The 18,817-nt window shown below is 36.3% G+C and overlaps 1 protein-coding gene across 1 annotated transcript in view; it reads right to left on the bottom strand.

Moving 5' to 3' along the window:
• LOC128997576 (TBC1 domain family member 31-like) overlaps positions 1-18,817 on the bottom strand; it is a 39,130-nt gene that overhangs the window by 17,617 nt on the left and 2,696 nt on the right. The window contains exons 2-13 of the mRNA XM_054423214.1: positions 15,616-15,716; positions 14,545-14,697; positions 13,093-13,211; positions 11,750-12,493; positions 11,399-11,679; positions 10,727-10,875; positions 9,156-9,315; positions 7,512-7,608; positions 6,750-6,925; positions 6,108-6,328; positions 3,779-3,912; positions 2,953-3,125 (exon numbers count right to left, since the gene is read on the bottom strand). Coding sequence (XP_054279189.1) covers positions 2,953-3,125; positions 3,779-3,912; positions 6,108-6,328; positions 6,750-6,925; positions 7,512-7,608; positions 9,156-9,315; positions 10,727-10,875; positions 11,399-11,679; positions 11,750-12,493; positions 13,093-13,211; positions 14,545-14,697; positions 15,616-15,713 — 2,505 coding nt within the window. The 5' untranslated portion in view covers positions 15,714-15,716. The remainder of the gene's footprint in view (positions 1-2,952; positions 3,126-3,778; positions 3,913-6,107; positions 6,329-6,749; positions 6,926-7,511; positions 7,609-9,155; positions 9,316-10,726; positions 10,876-11,398; positions 11,680-11,749; positions 12,494-13,092; positions 13,212-14,544; positions 14,698-15,615; positions 15,717-18,817) is intronic.

The raw sequence follows: 18,817 nt of genomic DNA, 5'->3' as shown, positions 1-18,817 counted from the left end.
GGTATGTATTTCAAAAATTTGGATCCATTATAGGTTGTTTTCTTTTCAAAAAATTTTAATCGATGTTGATCAGTCTGGATTTCATTCCCACTTCTTGTATTGTAAGAGTGTGTTTGATTGTTTAAAGTAACTTTTTCAGGATTGGATTTTACGTAGATGATTGAATCATAAATGTACTGTCCATAAACTGTTAAAATTTTTAGGCCTTTAAAGTGTTCTACAACAGATTCATCTTTTTGCAGTTTTAACATCTTTCTGATAGCTTTTTTTTGGCTTCTTAAAATCATATCTAAAGAAGTTATGTTTGCAGAACCATAGATGCATAAACCAAATGATATGTGTGAATGGATGAATGAAAAATAAATTACCCTTAAAGTTTCAATATTACAAAGGCCTGACATTTTTGAAAGAGCATGTATCCCTGAATTGATTTTGGAAAGTACTCCTTTTATGTGATCATCCCAACTCAGGGTTTCATCAATCTTCAATCCAAGAAAATTTGTAGTATTTTTTCTTTCTAAAATTTGACCCTCAAAGACCAATTGTGGGTAATGTTTGAATTTATTTTGAGGTGTTCTAAAATATACAAAATTTGTTTTATTTATGTTCAATTTAAGGTTTAATTGGTTAAAATAATTTTCTATGTTTTCCAATTCAATATTTGAGAGAAGTTCAATTTGTTCCGTGGTTTTCCCAGATATTTTTAAATTTGAGTCATCAGCATATAGACATAGACTACTTTTGATATTAGTTAATGTTGATTCTATATTTTTCAAATAACAAATGAATAAAAGAGGGCCTAATATGGAACCCTGGGGTACTCCATACTTTACTGGCTGAAGATCAGATACAATTTTGTAAACTCTATTCTTTTGTGAAATATGAGTAATTTCCACACATTGAAATCTGTTGTTTAGATATGAAGTAAACCATTCCAAAGACTTATTAGACATGCCCAATGATTTGAGTTTTTTGATTAAGGTTGAATATTTAACACTATCAAAGGCCTTTGATAAATCCATAAATATCCCTAAAGTGTGTTCCCCTTTATCTACTGACTCAATTATGGCACTAACAACATCTGCTGCTGCTGTTGTCACTGACCGGTTCCTTCGAAAGCCATGTTGAATATCATCTAGAAGTTTATTGTTATCTAAAAATTCTGTCAACTGATTACATACAATTTTTTCAAAAACTTTTGATATATTTGATAACAGTGAGATTGGTCGATAGTTAATTATATTATCTTTATCACCTTTCTTTTTAAAAATTGGGATGACTTTTGAGATTTTTAATTTATTTGGAAATAATCCTGATATGAAAGAAGAATTGATGAGGTGAGTTAAAACTGGGCAAAGGTATTTTTTGGAGTTTTTTAATACAGAAGTAGGAATTTCATCCAGCCCACTTGAAAATTTACTTTTGAGAGAGTCGATGACACGACTGACCTCCAACTCATCAACAGGTTTTAGATGAAATTGCGGTTTTATAGTTACAGAGGTACTGGTAAGCTCATCTCCACCAGTTTCATGTGTTGCAACATCATTAAATCTGTCTATATCCTGTACAATGCTAACAAAATAATTATTAAATATATTACTAACTATTTTTGGGTCAGATTGATTGTTGTCTTCGTGCTTAATTACAAAATTTTCTATTTCTACCTTTCTTTTATTTCCTACTTCCGAGTTTATTATTTTCCATACAGTTTTAGGAATATTGGATGATTTTTTAATTTTATTTTCAAAAGCAGTTTTCTTTGCTTGCTTAACATTTTGGTTGTATCTTAACAATTGATATTTATAACTTATTTTATTTATAATTGATTTGTTTTTTTTCATATCTTTTTTGCTTCTTATAACATTTTTTTTCTCATCTTTTAATGTCTGCGTTACCCAGCTATGTGCAATTGTATTCTTTTTTACTACTTTTTTTGGAAACGCTTGATCAAAGTAATATTGTAGAATGTCAAAAAATTTATTATACTTGTCATGAACTTGGGCAAAATAAACATCTAGCCAAGATTCATGTTTAATAAGTTGATTAAATAATAACAAATTTGCTTCTGAAAAATTACGGCATTCTTGAAAAGTGTACTTGTTTGATTTAGGAAGTTCAGCAGAACAGGCAAATTCCAACATCTGACCATCATGATCAGAGAGAAGTGTGACAACACCAGTAACTGACATGAGATTAACGTGTGATTTCTTAACTAATATATTATCTATAGCTGATTCTGTTTCAAAACTCACTCTGGTTGGAAAATCAACTAGATATTTCATGGCATGATTTTTTAGCATATTTTCCAACATTAACTTATTTTTTTTGTCTGGATTTGTGCTTGGTAAAACATTGATATTCAGATCTCCTGCCCATATTATGAATTTATACTTTTTGTCTAAATAATCTACAAGTGCACTTAATCTATCTAAAAATATATCCACAGAAGAGGAAGGGGACCTATACATTCCCACGACAACAAATTTGAAATTTTGAATCTTATATACTGCAGCACAAAATTCAAATTGTTTTTCCTCCTGCAAATCATCTAACAAGTGGTGAGGAAAAACCACCGGTTGACCCTTCAGCCCACTTTTACTCAAGATCACGACACCTCCATTTTTAAATTTTGTTCTACAAAAGAAAGAATCAACAGTATAATTTTTAATATTTAATCTATCTAGTTCACATTCTTTCATATCAATTTCCGATAAAACTATAACATGAGGTTGTATCTCCTCTAAAGAGTTTCAAACCATGAAAGAGTATTTTAATTTCTCAGGATATTTTACTGTCAGGAGAGCAGGAAACCTTATGTGTTTACTTCATTTACTAAAACACTGCATAGCATATAAAATATTTCATGGCTAGATTTTCCTTTATAATAATAGGAGTAAAATGACTACACAGTATGGTTTCTAAAGTCCATAGTGGAATTCCAATAACACTTGCCTCATAAAACGCAGTCTCCAACAATGACCAGACGTACAGGTCAGCTGTTACATGGCACCTGTTGAAGTGAGCCATCAGTTGGTTGTCAGCTGATGCCAATAGAGCCTTCACAGTGTCCAGCAGATGGAGTGGGGGGTATGGCACAAACTGGAACCACCCTTGGCACCAGTTTACTATTTCAAACAAAATATTAAGACTTGGTAAATTATGCAGATTGGAAAATGGAAAAATATTGCATGCAAAGAAAGTCTGAATATTAGTGGCCCTTTTCTTATTACCAATTTGGATATGTTTAACTGAATCGCAGGGTCAAGAGTTTAAGGTGAATATTGTGTAAGATAAAACTAGACTACACTTTTGATTCAAAATGCAAAAATAAAAATAAAACTAATTTTAAAACGATTCAAAAATATTGCAGGCAAACTGTTATTGTATTTGTACTGTTTTTGTCACTGTGCTCATTAGCATAAAATTTATTTCTTTACTACCTCAACCTTTTGACTTTTGTATTAAAAAGTAAAGTTTTCGCATTCAAACAAAGCAATTTCTAACAAAGTTAGAAGTAACTTTTTCTTTATTTCTGCAAGGAAATTAGTTTCTATAAATCAATAAAGAAGTATTATTATGGACAAAAAGAATTAAATATAGACTGTCAGCCGTACTGCAGATACCATGGTTACCATAGGTTCTGGCGCACACCACTAGGAGCGCCATAACTACATGGCGCTCCCAACGGTGTGCGCCAGATCTATGGTAACTGCAGCACGTCTATATTTAATTCTTTTTGTCTATGGTATTATGTATAGTGAATAACACAATACATTACCTATTACCGAAGCAACGGTCTCAAAACAAGCAAACTGATCATGTCTGATGAGTTTTACAAAAGGCAGAACAAATATAGGTAGATGCTTGACTTGTAGAAATATTGGCGACCAGTAGGCCAGGCATGACAGAAGTCTGCAACCAGAGAAATTAGGTTTTATTGTTTGATCTGTAATAAGCACCTAGAGGCCTAGAACAAGATAAACTCCAACCGATAAATTAGTATCAGCACTGGCCATTTGTAACACAAAGTAGGTTTTCATCTCTGCTTAGTGGTGATACCTAGAGAGCAAAACTAAATCAATTCTCAGGTGGTGGTTGTCATAGATTAATTATTAAATAGTTGCACTGAATTCATGAAAGGTTGTGTATTTCTTTTTAAACAAAAACTCAATCAAAATATAAAACAATAACACAAAACATATGTTGAACAATTACCATATGTTAATAACATATTAACTACTACTGTCATCCCTCTTTCACAAGTAAAAAATATTTGGTTTCCCTCTAATCCTTTCCCCTCGTCACAGGAGCTGAGTCATTGTTTTGTAATTCTGACCTGGACGATTGACCTATATTCACATCATGGGAGATTCTGAATGACTTGTCTCTTCTTAGGAACCATGAGTTTCTTCGGTATTCTCGTTCATCACCAGTCTGGATTTTGTACAATCGTGGTTCAGGACCAACTTGAACAATCTTTGCTCTCAGCTAACACTTTGGTTTGAATCTGAAAAGCACTGGTTCATCGAGTTTAAACTGAACAGGCTCTGTGTTCCTCATATTCCTGCACAGCTTCTCTTGTCTTTTAATTTTTTCTAGCTGTTTTGAAACATTCTTTATGACCATTGGAATAAGGTGGTTGGTCGTAGATGGCAGTAGAGTCTTTGTCCTCCTACTCATCAGCCGCTGAACTGGGGAACCTAGGTTACCTCTTGGTGTGTTACGGTGATGAAGAAGTGCAAGATAAATATCGGACTGTTCTTCTTGAAACTTGACAATTAAGTTTTTCCCTTCTTGGAAATACCTCTCCATTAGCCCGTTGGATCTTGGAAAATGAGGAGATGAATATGTTATTAACATATTAACTACTACTTTCAGTGGTAAGAAGCTGAGAAGTGGTAGAGACAGCTAAGGTTCAAGTCTGTGCTGTTTACATCAACAACGTTGCGAATAAAACTAGCCAACCGAGCGTAAAGTAGTTGAAATCATAACCTCACTCACAAGGAAATATACCAGAGTTGTCCGTAAATTTAAGGTCTCCAACAAGTTTATGTCGTCGTTACAATGAAAACAGGCAGACACAGAAAACAGACGTGGTTATGAAATCTGACAACAGAGCTGTATTCTTTACAGCTACTACGGTTCCCACCTCTAAGTCTTGTTGTAACATATAATGACGGAAGGGAAAGTTTTCCTGCCAAATATAGGTTGCACTCTGCAGATAGATGTTATCTATTTACTGTTGACTGATGTGTACAGAAAAAGGTGTGTAGACAAATTAGACATACAAAATGTGGTTAAGGGACGTGCAGAAGGCCAAACAGTAATGATAATTGAGGAAAGATTGCTTGCAAATTAGTATGTTTAAGACTGCCAGGGGTTACTATGGTTCATGGGACATCCACTCAGCATTCCCCTTGAAAAAACGTTGTCACTGCTTTAAATAACTTAAGAACAACTGTAGCAGGCCTCGTCTGAACTTCCTCCACTCCTCCGTGGGAACGATCACTTCAAAAAAAAAATTCCCATTCTCTAAACAAATTACCCGCAACTCATGTCTACGCACAGGCCCTGCCTATGTAGACACATTTCCATATAAGTTGATTAGGTATTTTTTTTTTTTTATCTCTTTGTGCCATTTAGTTATAATATTATTTTGTAAGTTATTTTTAAGACAAGGATTAAGTAATTTATTCTGTAAAATACCATGAATTGTACTTTTTAGTTGGGAAATAAACATCATTTCATTTCATTTTTCATTTCCTTACACAGTACACACATGTTTTATGCCCAAACAGTTTTCTCCACACACATTCTTGGAGGGCAATGGACTTTAATAGAGATTGTCACAATTAAACCTTGTGGGAGACCTTAATTTACAGACATGCTTGTACTTGTTCTTAACGAGATTTAGAATTACATTTCTAAGGCTTATTTTGCAATGTTTAAACCCATTTTTAATAACTTTCTGTACATTTATAATACTTTGAAACAACTCCTAGTAAGAAAAATCCCAAGACTCTTTTCACCAGTTGTCACCTTCAGTTAGAAGAACCAATTCTGAAAATGTGGTTGGAGGAAAGTATGTAACACTAAATATTAATTACCTTTTCACACTGCTGGAAAGGGATCTGTCACTCAATGGGAAAACTTTGTCTAAAGTAGCGAATGCTGGATGTATTCCCTTGTTTATCAAAGTTACATAGGCACTTTGGTTTTCTGGAAGTTCCAAAATAGTTTTCCAGATTAATTTCCTGTAGGCTTCTGGATATTCTCCAAATTCTTTCAGTATGGGTCGCAACTGACTTAGGTCTACCAACTTGTTAATCTGGAAATGTTATTTCAACTTCAATCACACCATTATTTATGAAATTATGGTAAGCTGTAATTATTCACTGAGACCATCACAGCATTTACTTAGTTTTATTTAAGATATAAAATACTAAATACATTCAATAACACTCAATTAGTTGGTGGTCCAGTCGGTAGCGTCACGGACTTCGAGCCCAAGGCAGCGATGTCGTGGGTGTTCGGATCCTAGTCACTGCTACTACTTTTTATCAGTACGGTTCACCCTTGTACTGTACTGGGTCACTCCTTGCTTTGCTGGGTACGTTCCACGCACAGATTCATAGCCTATGCGGACGGGCAAATGCAAGGTTAAAAGAGGTTGCCAACCTCTTTAAAAATAAATAAATACTAGACTGATTTTCAGAAAGGGAAATGGGTTAAAGACTCGTTATACCAACCTGTTCATGATGCTGCTGTTTAGTTCTAGTCTTGGCCACTGAGTCAGTCTGAGCTTCTGATACTAACAGCTGATGTTTCCCACCAAAAATCAACTGACTACTGCTGAATATATCTACTTCACCTGTCTGCATCAGTAACACAACATACTTCCCGCTGAGGCTTGACTCGAGCCGGTCTAGAAAAATAAGTTAATGTCATTCCAAAAATCTTTTTAAAAGTTATACTTCTTCCAGCTTAAAACTGAATAAATGATCATTTTTTAAAGTATATTAAAGTAATAAATAGTCCCAATAGCTCTTGTATGCTAAATCCCATATCTCATATCACCTACAAGATGGTTAGTTTTTGATCACAACATTTTAAAATCTTATCTGAACAGGAGTCCAAACCAACTATGAAAGTAAGATTTATCTTCAATTCAAGCTATATTATCAAGTTGATAAGAACAACTAGTGTGATACTCTGAAATGTGAAGGCAAATATAAAATCCAAAGATCACAATAAATCCCATGTAGCAACCACAAAGTCACATCAGCACATTTAAAACACTTCTCCATCAACAACTCATAATGTCATGAAACAAGTTTAGTTTCAAAATGGAAAACAACTGTTTGGATGTTAAGTGTAAGAATTCTTCGAGATTAAACGGATCCTTCAACATTTAGAGTTAAATTTTCAATGGTCATAGCTCAAAAAAGCTTCTCCAGTAAGATAACCTAAGTATATCTTCCAATGAATAAGAACAAAACCATACAACTTACTGACACACCCTTCAACTTGTTCAACACTTCTCAGCAAAATTGAACTTTCTGTGTCCACAAACAAAGCAACACAGTTGGTAGTGAGGACTGCAAGTATCTGAAATCATTGCTGTTAGTGGTCATATCTGAAAGGGTTGCTAAAAGATAGAATCTTTTATTTCTATAGCCCCGTTCACACGGGGCGAGTTTACAAGCTACAAGCCGGATTCTTTACACGCAGCTAGTAAAATAGCTCAGTGTGAACGACGTACTCACTCAAAAGCTGCTTGTAAAAAAGCTCTGGAAAAAGTTGACGCTGTCGCTACTTTACAAGCCAACTCGCCAGCTTTTGAGCGAGTGGCGTGTAAAGTAGCCCAGTGTGAACACAGTTGCTTGTGCTTGTGCGCTTGTTACTCAAAGATGTTGTAGGATTTGGTTCAAGCCAGCTACTGAGCGAGTGGAAAAAGCATCGTGTGAACGACTACAAGCGCACTCGCCGACTCGCCGGCTTCTTAAACGCTGGCGAGTAGCTTGTAAACTCGCACCGTGTGAACGAGGCTTACCACACAGTAAAAAAATTACAAAATTACATTATTACATTATTTTTGTAGGCGATAATAACGTCTACACGTCCGCGGGAGATGTTCGTGATTTGACCGCGATCATGCATGAGGATGATGACGTTTCCGTGGCCGCAGGAAATGTTTGTGATTTTGCCGCGATCGCGCATGACGACGATGACGCTTCCGTGACCGCGGGAGATGTTCATGATTTTGCCGCGATCACGCATGACGACGATGACGTTTCCGTGACCGCGGTCGTAGACAATGATGTTTATACGCCCGCGGGAGATGATAAAATCTTTGCCGCGACTGCGGAAGACAACGATTATGTCTACATGACCGCGGGAGATGTTCATGATTTTGCCGCGATCGCGCAAGTCGATGATGACGTTTCCATGACTCCGATTTATGAATCGGAAATAACAGTATCACGCAAGACAACGATGACGTTTCCGTGAGAGTAGACAATGATGTGCCGGATTAGAGAGGGTCTACTGTACTACTATAACCCAGAATGCCAACCGCATGGTAAAAAGAGTTAAGTACTTTGAGAGAGCTTTGCCTGCCAATTTGTAGGCAGCGCCACCAGCATTGCTATGCTGGTGGTGGCGCTGCCTACAAATTGGCCGGCAAAGCTCTCTAAAAGTACTTAACGCTTTTTACTAAGCGGTTGGCATTCTGGGTTATAGTAGTATGTTTTCTGTGGTCGGAGTAAAATATCTTTATCACTGTAGATGGAAGCTATGTGCAGGTGCAGATATGTTGCATGACTCAGAGATTGTCCTGACTATTGAGCCTACCTTTGTGACTACCTTTACAAGATGCCTTCTGTCTGGGATGAGGTTATTCACCCTACGACATGTCATGGTGGGAGGCTTTTTTTCCAAAAACCTTGGAATTGTGTAAGAAAGGTTTCTCTTATTTTGCCATAGTTAGTTAACATTATTCTAGTCTAGCAGTTTTTTAAGCATTGCATTAATCTCTGTCTAGTTAAAACTACAAAACAGATTTATTGGAAAGTCTATTTCAGACCTATCTAACATGTTTTCCAATTGGAATGGAAGGGATCAAATGTTTTAATATGAGTTTTTTTTACATTTACCTTGTTTGCACCTCCGTCAAACAATTGTGGAACAAACTCTAAATGTTTGACTGCCTTGAAGTTGTCAGGAAGGGTGATAAGTTTTTGTAAGGTCCAGTTATCCACCACAAACACAGCTAGGGCTGCGGACTGTCCTGCCAAAACCATCCCTCTACCATTCCTGTAGACAAATGAACAACCAAGCAGCTAACATTAGAAACACCACGAGGAATCAACGGTGCCACCGGTTTACTATTACACTCTAACTCCAGTGTAAGGATATCATCTAACGGGCAGTTAGATTATATCCTTACAACTGGAGTTAGGTTGTAATAGTAAACCGGCGGCACCGTTGATATGACTGGACAAGTCATAAATTAAAAACCTCTTTGGTTTAAGGTTTGTTTCAACTGCATGAAACACGTTTTTAGGCAAGAATAAATTATTTAAACAATTTGAAGGAAATCGTCGAAGCAGTTTTCAAGATCTTTGTGCAAGCATGCATACATTCAAGCAAACATTGCTCATATAAGAGTGTAGGGTAGATAGCTGTAACAAGATAAAAAACATTTGCAAGGATATTGTTGTGTATATGATCTAATACACATCTTGTCTAAAGCTAAAGATTTTCCAACAAGTAGGAAGGTGAGGAGGAATATTTACTTTTGAAATATCAATTAGATTGTGCACTCTTTACGTCATATGCCCAATTAAATAACACAGTTTTGCTTTGCAAAATTAAGTTACATCAGTACATCAGAAGCCTTGCTAAAATTTAACTTGGAAGTCACAGGACTCAAAATAACCTCTATTTTATTTGTTGTTTTTTTTAACACTGTTTTAGAGCATTGAATATCAAAACACACCATGTTCTTTAAAATTTTGTTGATTTCAATTTGAGGCCTCAATAATAGCATTTCAGATTAGCGTCAAGCAAGTTTACCTATTTCACTGTTTCAATTTAAAATTGATTAAAAATTTTGAAAAAATGAGTTGTATTTATTTTTAGAACATTGAACGACAGAATGCAATAAAAACAGGTGCACAAACAGCCAGCTCAAGAAACTTTCGCACAATGGTTGTATTTTTTAAATCTTTAAAATTTATTCTACATGATTGCCTCCTGAAATTTTTATATCAGAATAATGTAGACTACTGACCTTTCTGTCTCCACAGTTCAAACATTTGTCTTATATGACTAAGTGCATTTTATAGAAATCGGATGACGGATAGACACATTTTGTATCCTGACCCAATAACAGATCTACAAGCTCTGATGAAACGTACATCATACATGTCATCTACAATTAATGTTTGAACTGTTGAGATGAAAAGGTTAGGTTGGAATTGAACTTACACTATTCTTAACATTTAGTTGTGACTGCACAGTGCCCCCATTAGGCTAACACCACTCTGAGTTGCAAGAATTTGATAGGTAATTGTGTGAAGTCTGAATCGCTGCTTCAATCTCAACTGAAGCAGGGTAACACATTGAAAAAAACCCTTTACGGTAAATAAGACTCCATTTAAGAAAGGTGATATCAGACGGTAAACAGTTTAAATAGTCGCAATGTACAATAGACGCTACAGACCTGGTAAATGCCACAGCTCTGATGTTACGTCCGCCCCAATCCTCGGGGAACATCTGCTTGGTACAGACGAGACTGTCAAGTCTCCATACATGCACTGAACTGTCATCAAACAGCCCCAGAATGTGGTTGGATACTGGCATGAACCTTACCTGTAACCATCCGCAGAATCAAGTTCATTAATCATTAATTAATCAGTTAAAACCATGGAATAGCTTCCGTATTGACCCCTGGGTGTTATCCACCTTCTGAACACTCCTGGGAAGAGACTTGAGTGTGGCTGGTTGAAGGATGCCTAGAGTCTGTTTTGTAAATAAAATTTTATTTCCTCCCCCTGGAATCCACATCAAAAGGTATTCTGGTGTTGTAGTGTAAGGAAACCCTTCAGGGAACCAAAAAGCAAAATGATCATACATATTGACCTACATATAATTAAGAAAAGAGGCAGCCTTGCATCTAAATAAATATTGATTAATATTGAAAATGAGTAAGCACATAATTTACAGTTAATTCATGTTCTTTTAACCACTGATTCACTTAGTAAATACCACAAAAAGCCCTATGAGACCCATGTGGAAGGCAAAATCCTTTTAGAAACCATCAGTTTGTCAATAGGCATACCAATTTGCTACACACCCATTTGATAATGCAAGGCTAAGTATTATTGGTGCTCACCAGTTTTATGCAGATGGATGACCTCAGAGTAAGCTGATGTACTAAACAGTTGGTCCTCAGGTCCCATATGATAGCTGAGGTAGAACACACAGTGAGACAGTAGGGCTCCAAGTCACAGAATGACACATGCAAGGCAGGCTCTCTGTGACCCACAAGCTCTCCAGTTGTCTCTCCACTCTCTATAACACACACAGTGAGACAGTAGGGCTCCAAGTCACAGAATGACACATGCAAGGCAGGCTCTCTGTGACCCACAAGCTCTCCAGTTGTCTCTCCACTCTCTATAACACACAGTGAGACAGTAGGGCTCCAAGTCACAGAATGACACATGCAAGGCAGGCTCTCTGTGACCCACAAGCTCTCCAGTTGTCTCTCCGCTCTCTATAACACACACAGTGAGACAGTAGGGCTCCAAGTCACAGAATGACACATGCAAGGCAGGCTCTCTGTGACCCACAAGCTCTCCAGTTGTCTCTCCGCTCTCTATAACACACACAGTGAGACAGTAGGGCTCCAAGTCACAGAATGACACATGCAAGGCAGGCTCTCTGTGACCCACAAGCTCTCCAGTTGTCTCTCCGCTCTCTACAACACACACAGTGAGACAGTAGGGCTCCAAGTCACAGAATGACACATGCAAGGCAGGCTCTCTGTGACCCACAAGCTCTCCAGTTGTCTCTCCGCTCTCTACAACACACACAGTGAGACAGTAGGGCTCCAAGTCACAGAATGAAACATGCAAGGCAGGCTCTCTGTGACCCACAAGCTCTCCAGTTGTCTCTCCACTCTCTATAACACACACAGTGAGACAGTAGGGCTCCAAGTCACAGAATGACACATGCAAGGCAGGCTCTCTGTGACCCACAAGCTCTCCAGTTGTCTCTCCGCTCTCTACAACACACACAGTGAGACAGTAGGGCTCCAAGTCACAGAATGACACATGCAAGGCAGGCTCTCTGTGACCCACAAGCTCTCCAGTTGTCTCTCCACTCTCTACAACACACACAGTGAGACAGTAGGGCTCCAAGTCACAGAATGACACATGCAAGGCAGGCTCTCTGTGACCCACAAGCTCTCCAGTTGTCTCTCCACTCTCTACAACACACACAGTGAGACAGTAGGGCTCCAAGTCACAGAATGACACATGCAAGGCAGGCTCTCTGTGACCCACAAGCTCTCCAGTTGTCTCTCCGCTCTCTATAACACACACGGTGAGACAGTACGGCTACAAGTCAAGAAATACAGAAAGTCAGAGATATGCAAATTCTTTATCCACACAAGGTTCCTTTATGTCACAAGCTCTCTACTCTAATATATACAGGATCTGTTCTGCATTCTAATCAACAGGTCTTATTTTAAATTAAAAACCAGCATTAAGAATGTCTGATCCCTTAAATACAGGTACCAAATCAAATATTGTATTTTTGAACCATTAAGCCCTAGTTTACAATAGGCCATGTCTAAAGAAAAGTGATTGTCCTTTACCATTAAGGACAATCACTTTTCTTCATTTTCATTGCTTGGAGTTTCTTCACTGAGTTGCAACGATTGTCTAGCAAATAACCCTTGATATTTTCTAAGAAGAATCTTTATCGTAGAATTTTAAATCAAGTAAGGCTACTGTAATGTTAAAAGACCCCTGAACAAAAAATAAACACAATATCAATGTTTTACTCATGTCAGGGACAACTTACCAACATTGACAAAAAGCAAAGGACCAGACACACTTCCAACCAGGATCTCTTGTCTCTTTAGGTTGTACTTTGAAAAGACAATGAAGTTACTTGCTGGCAATTTAGGAAGCATCCAAAATCTGTAAAGTAATTTAAATTATCAGAAAACATTAAGTCGTGTAAACTGTATACAAACAGGTGAGAAGATAGGTACAAAATAATTATTTTTCTGCTTAGCTAAGCAGATTTTGACAGGATTGTGGAAAATTCTGATTCAGTACTGAATCCAAAGTCACAAAGTATTGAGAATCAACAATACCTGGAAACTTCTCCCACCAAAAAGTGTTCTTGATCGTTAATCAGAATCGTCTTGTCCCTACTTTTAAAGCTCAACCGCAACAATATTAATCCAAGTTTTGGACACAGTATAAAATACAAGTTTAAGATTTTTATGGTTATGCTTGAATAGCAACCTTTTTCTCACATACATATTTAGGCATATTTGTTAATTACTTTTTGTAATTAGTGTGATATTGACTAAAACAAAGCCTATATGTACCCCAATTTGATATTATAATATTATAGACACTATACACATTATATCAACTATTATGACTGGGACGGTGGCATCGCCCTGTAATCCAGCTACTAGGAGGTCACGAATTGTGGATATTTATAGGCATGCACTGTGGATGCGATGCTCCCTGGTGTGGATTAACGTCCGCACTAGAGAGTACTAAGACTATCCGCAGTACTATCCTGATACTTAGACCAATTTGTTAATTACAAGGAAAAAGTGTGGTGCGGATTCCACTATAAACTGTAGGTACCTTAGTTGCCATTGCTGTATGGGCTATTAATTAACATAATGATAATGATAATTTATTTGTACATAACATACAAACATGTGAAAATCACATGTACAGGTGCTTTGCCTTGATTTCTTAAAAAATTGTTTGTCAGTCCTTAATTATTCTAAAACATAAATTAGTTGTTGATCACAGTTCAAGATTGCGCCACTCATCCTTCAAACATATTTGGGTTAAAATCTAACATAGTAGCGTCCCCATCTTAAATCTATATTTATATAATAATTGATTGATATAACTAGCCTATGATTATGAAGGGGGGTGCGTTTCTGAAACACAATGTCCTTGGCAAGCCCCTCCCCCTCCGAGACTCTATCCTGAAGCTGCTCCTGCATGCGGATGTTGCTTGCCACTAATTGTTTTTGTGTTCACACCGTGTCTAGCTACTACAACTGGATTAAGTCCCCAAGATTAATCAAATTGCTCAAATATTAACTTTTTTTAATCTTTGGTAAAACTATCCAACATTTTTATCATACAAATCAGCTTCATTCCCACTTTTTTCCTGTCAGAGAACTTTTAGCTTTTAACCTATTTTAGCCAAGTACGATATCAAAAGGCCTAGTAAATTAGCCTATAAACTTAAATTGTTGATAATACTCACTTATTATACAATAAATCTATAATGAAGGTGTTCCCCATAGAGTCAGACACTGCTAGTCGTTCTCCTGCCAAATCAAAGGACGCTGAGGTGAAATGGTGTTTAGAAACTTTTCCTTTCGGTCCAGGCAATGAATGGTGGACATGAAGTACCAATCTACAAGAAACAAATTGTGTTTACTTAATAGCCACATAAATCTTGACAAAAACCAAAATCAATTGAAGCTTTTGAGTTTTGTGTTAAACAATAGGGTTTCCGGGAATTTTATCCCCCTGGAATTTTACCCCCTGGGCAAATCTAACGTCACTGATTGCTATGACGTAGTAACTTGAGAGCTCTACAGTTTGTTGGCGGACGTAATTTTACCCCCGTGGATTTTGAAGTCTAACTACTAGAGTCTATACTAGGCCTACTATAATTTGTGATTTTTTGTGAATTCGTAATAATTTATTTTTCTTTATTGTTTAGGTGAAGTGGTAGAACATTATGGCTATCGTAGATGTGTAATACCATTAGTTTACCGTCAATTTAAGGAAGCAAATTTTATCAAACTTTGTCCTAACCCCATTGCAAATGCAAAGCTTGAGTATAACTGCAAGAAGCATTTTAAACTTATATGCCAACCCCGTACGAAGGGCGGGTACTCTGCTAGTACTTTATAATACTTTTCGATGAACTTATTATTTTGTAATTATGTACGCCTTACATATTTATTAGTTTTTAACTCTGTCTAAGTTATCCACCAAGGACTGGTCATCGACGTTGAGGGAGGTAGGCTAAATTTTAAAATCTTACAATAAAACTAAAAAATACCCAAATCTGGATGAGTATCCTCCTATCAACCTATAAATTTTCATTTTATTAGCAGTAGACTACTGGTAAGTACTACCTAACTTAATTAAGTAGGCCTATAACTTAATAGTATTTAAATTTTGGCAAATTAGGGCACAAAATATGTATTGATCAACTTTAAAATAAGGGCTTCGGTTGTTTCTACAAAAGTCAAGTAAGTTACCGTACCGTAATGAAGCCTATGCAGAGTTCAATTCAGATTGAAAATTAAAAAGCTCTTACCCATCTTTACCAACTTTCTTCTTTTCAAATGAAGTCTTTGGAATCTCCTTGTTATTGTCATGGAGAATCAAATTAAGGCTTTCATCTCCATCAGTCATAATCTGAAAAATTAAGGAAGTAGGGCCTAAGGCTTTAATCTTTTTGTGTGACTCACTAAGTTATCTATAAAGCCGCGTTAAATCTAAGGCAGTTGGCAGGCATATTACTTGCCTCAGGTAACTTGAAATACATTAGAAGCAAGTAAGTTAACCTGCTCCCTTAAGCCGCCTTTACACCGGAGTTAATAACACGTGTTTTTAACAAAAAGTTATTAACTTAACAGAATTGCCCAAAAATTTCTCTAAACAAAAGTTAATAACTTGTGTTTTTAACAGAAAATTCCTTGTTATCCATCAAGAGTCGGTAAAGATCAAAGGAAATGTGTTATGTATTTAACAAATGTTAGTAACAAAAGTTAATGGTCTCTTTTAGCCCGTTAACTTTTGTTAATAACAGGTCCCTCTCTTCCCCGCAACCCCCGCGTAACAACTATTCAACGGTGGTACCGGTACATGTAATACTAATAATATTTGCATGGCTTTTAGTGGAGGGGATTCTTTGGTGCAGGAAAAGTTATAGCCTACTCACTAAGGGCTAAACAAGTTATTTGTCACTACTGTAGTGTGATTTGAAACAGGGAAATTTTTAGTTGTGGGTCTTTACAGAACACCATCTGATAATGCTGAAATCTATCTAGACAAATTAAATGAACTGTTGCAAATTTTAAATAAAATTAACCGTAACATTCTACTGGGGGGCGATTTTAATATTGATGTTTTGAAGGAAGACAAAAAGAAAAAAAATTGTGAATATAATACAAATGCATGGTTTTCAATATACTATTAAAATACCAACTAGAGTTACTGAACGTAATGAATCAGCTATTGATAATTTTATCACCAACATAGATGACAAATGTTTTAAAGTAGAAAGTTTAATCACAGCTTTGTCAGACCATGATGGACAACTCTTCAAAATTTTAAATTTAAAAAGTAAAAACAATATAAATTCTAAAATACATAAATTTGAAAGAAGATTTAAACCTGAAAACATTAAACTCTTCATTCATGATCCCTACAAGGAGGATTGGACAAAGCTTTATAACTGTAATGTTGAAGACAAATTTACTTACTTCTATAACACACTTAAATATTATTTTGATTTACATTTTCCAAAAACTAAAATAGTCACGAGTAATGTAAATAACAGCTGGATCGATGATGAAATTATCAATGAGCACCGTCAATTAATTGCAGAGCACCAATTGTACAGGAATGATAGAAGTAACATTAAGTTAAAGAATTGTATTAAAGAATGTAAAAAAAGATATAGAAAAATTATAAAGCTTAAGAAAAAATAGTTATTTGTGTAACTAGTGGTGAAAGTGGCACTTTGCTGCACACGAGAGCAATGTTTACCAGAACTCTCTAGTTTTGACGAAATACTCAACAAGGCTATTGCTTTAGAGGCATCAAAACTTGACAGCAAAGAACTTTCTAAACCTAATCAGACATCAAGTTTTAACAATTTTACTTCTACCGAATCTACTAATGTGATTTCCAGCAGTTACAGAACTTCTAGAGACCGTTCGAAAGATCCAGGAAACAGAAGATTAAATTCAAACAACAGATCTTCACCTGAAAACTACAAGTCTAGATCGTCTAGATCTGTCTCCCGAAAAAGGTACATCGACTTCAAGGCCTTGGGAATTGAAAACGTATGTTTGCGATGTGGTAGAAATAGTCACAAGGCAAGTAACTGTAGAGTAGATTATAAGACGCTCTCGTGTAATAACTGCAAAAGGAAAGGTCATGTATCAAAAGTTTGCATTCAATCACTACTCAAAAATTCAAAAGTAGATTCAGTTGAACCGTATTTAAATTCAGATACTAATAGTGAACAGTTCAATCAACCTTTTCATGACCCAACATACGGCATTCATAGCATGAATTGTACTGTAGTAGACCTTTTTGAAATGACTCCTGATCTCGACAAATACCTCATTGATTTAGAATTAAACGGCAAACGTCAACGTTTTGAAGTCGATTCCGGTGCAAAATTTTCCCTACTTTCAGAAAGTGATTTCAAGAAACTCAAGCTACAGAATTCTAATGTTTGCTTTCGTTCATACACAGGTAACATCATTAAACCTGTTGGGAAGGTATCTGTTACTGTATCTTACAATGGTAAACAGATAGATGGTGAACTACACATCGTACCTGCAGGACATGAGGCTTTGTTAGGTAGACAGTGGATTAGAGGGTTAGAAATCGAGCTTCGTCAGGTGTACGATGAAATGTTTCAGAAACCTTCAAACCATGTTTCAATTCACAAAGTAAACTCGATAAACGCTTTTTCACCCAAACTCAAAACATATACAAGTTCAACAGATAAACTAATCGGAGCTGAAGTTAACCAGCTTTATTCTCAATCACTTTTTCGATTATCCAACTATGAAACATCTTCAATGACAATGCAAGAAGGGACAGAAAAAGCCTATGAAATGAATGGTGTATTTCAAACCTTGGAAAACGTCTCTACAGACTCAAAAAAACACTCTACATTAAACCCTATTTTAAAACCCGTTATATCGATTCAAGAGGGGGAGAGAGTGCAAGTTCAAATATTCTCTAACAACAGACAAGTTTGGCAGTTCGCAGTAATTAAGAAGAAGCTAGGAAAAAGGCACTTTATAGTAACACTAGATAGTGGAAGAAACGTCAAGAGACACATTAACCAGTTGAGACCAACTATCATGAAAGAGAAGAAGGTAACATTTGGACCTGAACAACCGTTTGATGTACCAAGACTCCCAAACCAAACTCCACCTTATCCTGATCAAAGACCCGACCATACTGAACCAGACCAGCCTAAAGAAGTCAACATTCCACTTCGCTCTCCACGACCAACAAGACAACGACGACAGCCACCTTGGTTACGAGACTTTATCGTTCAAAAATAGTTTATGTTCTTCTCAATAAGTGAGGGAGAGTGTCATAATCTTGTTCTATTACTCTATTCTAAATAGTCAGCTGTTAGTAAATATTAAATAGTAAACACTTCTTATTGTTACTTTTTGAAAACATTACATTAGAAAAACATCTATGTTGTAAAAATAAAGTTATATAAGTTACAATGTGCGTGTATTTCAATAGTACGGTCA

The sequence above is a fragment of the Macrosteles quadrilineatus genome, unplaced genomic scaffold, assembly GCF_028750875.1.
Source record: "Macrosteles quadrilineatus isolate MER2022 unplaced genomic scaffold, UCM_ALF_1.0 Scaffold_6__1_contigs__length_79288215, whole genome shotgun sequence".
Taxonomy (NCBI): Eukaryota; Metazoa; Arthropoda; class Insecta; order Hemiptera; family Cicadellidae; genus Macrosteles; species Macrosteles quadrilineatus.
Note: the sequence above shows the minus strand (reverse complement) of the source record. Positions and strands in the feature narration are given on the sequence as shown.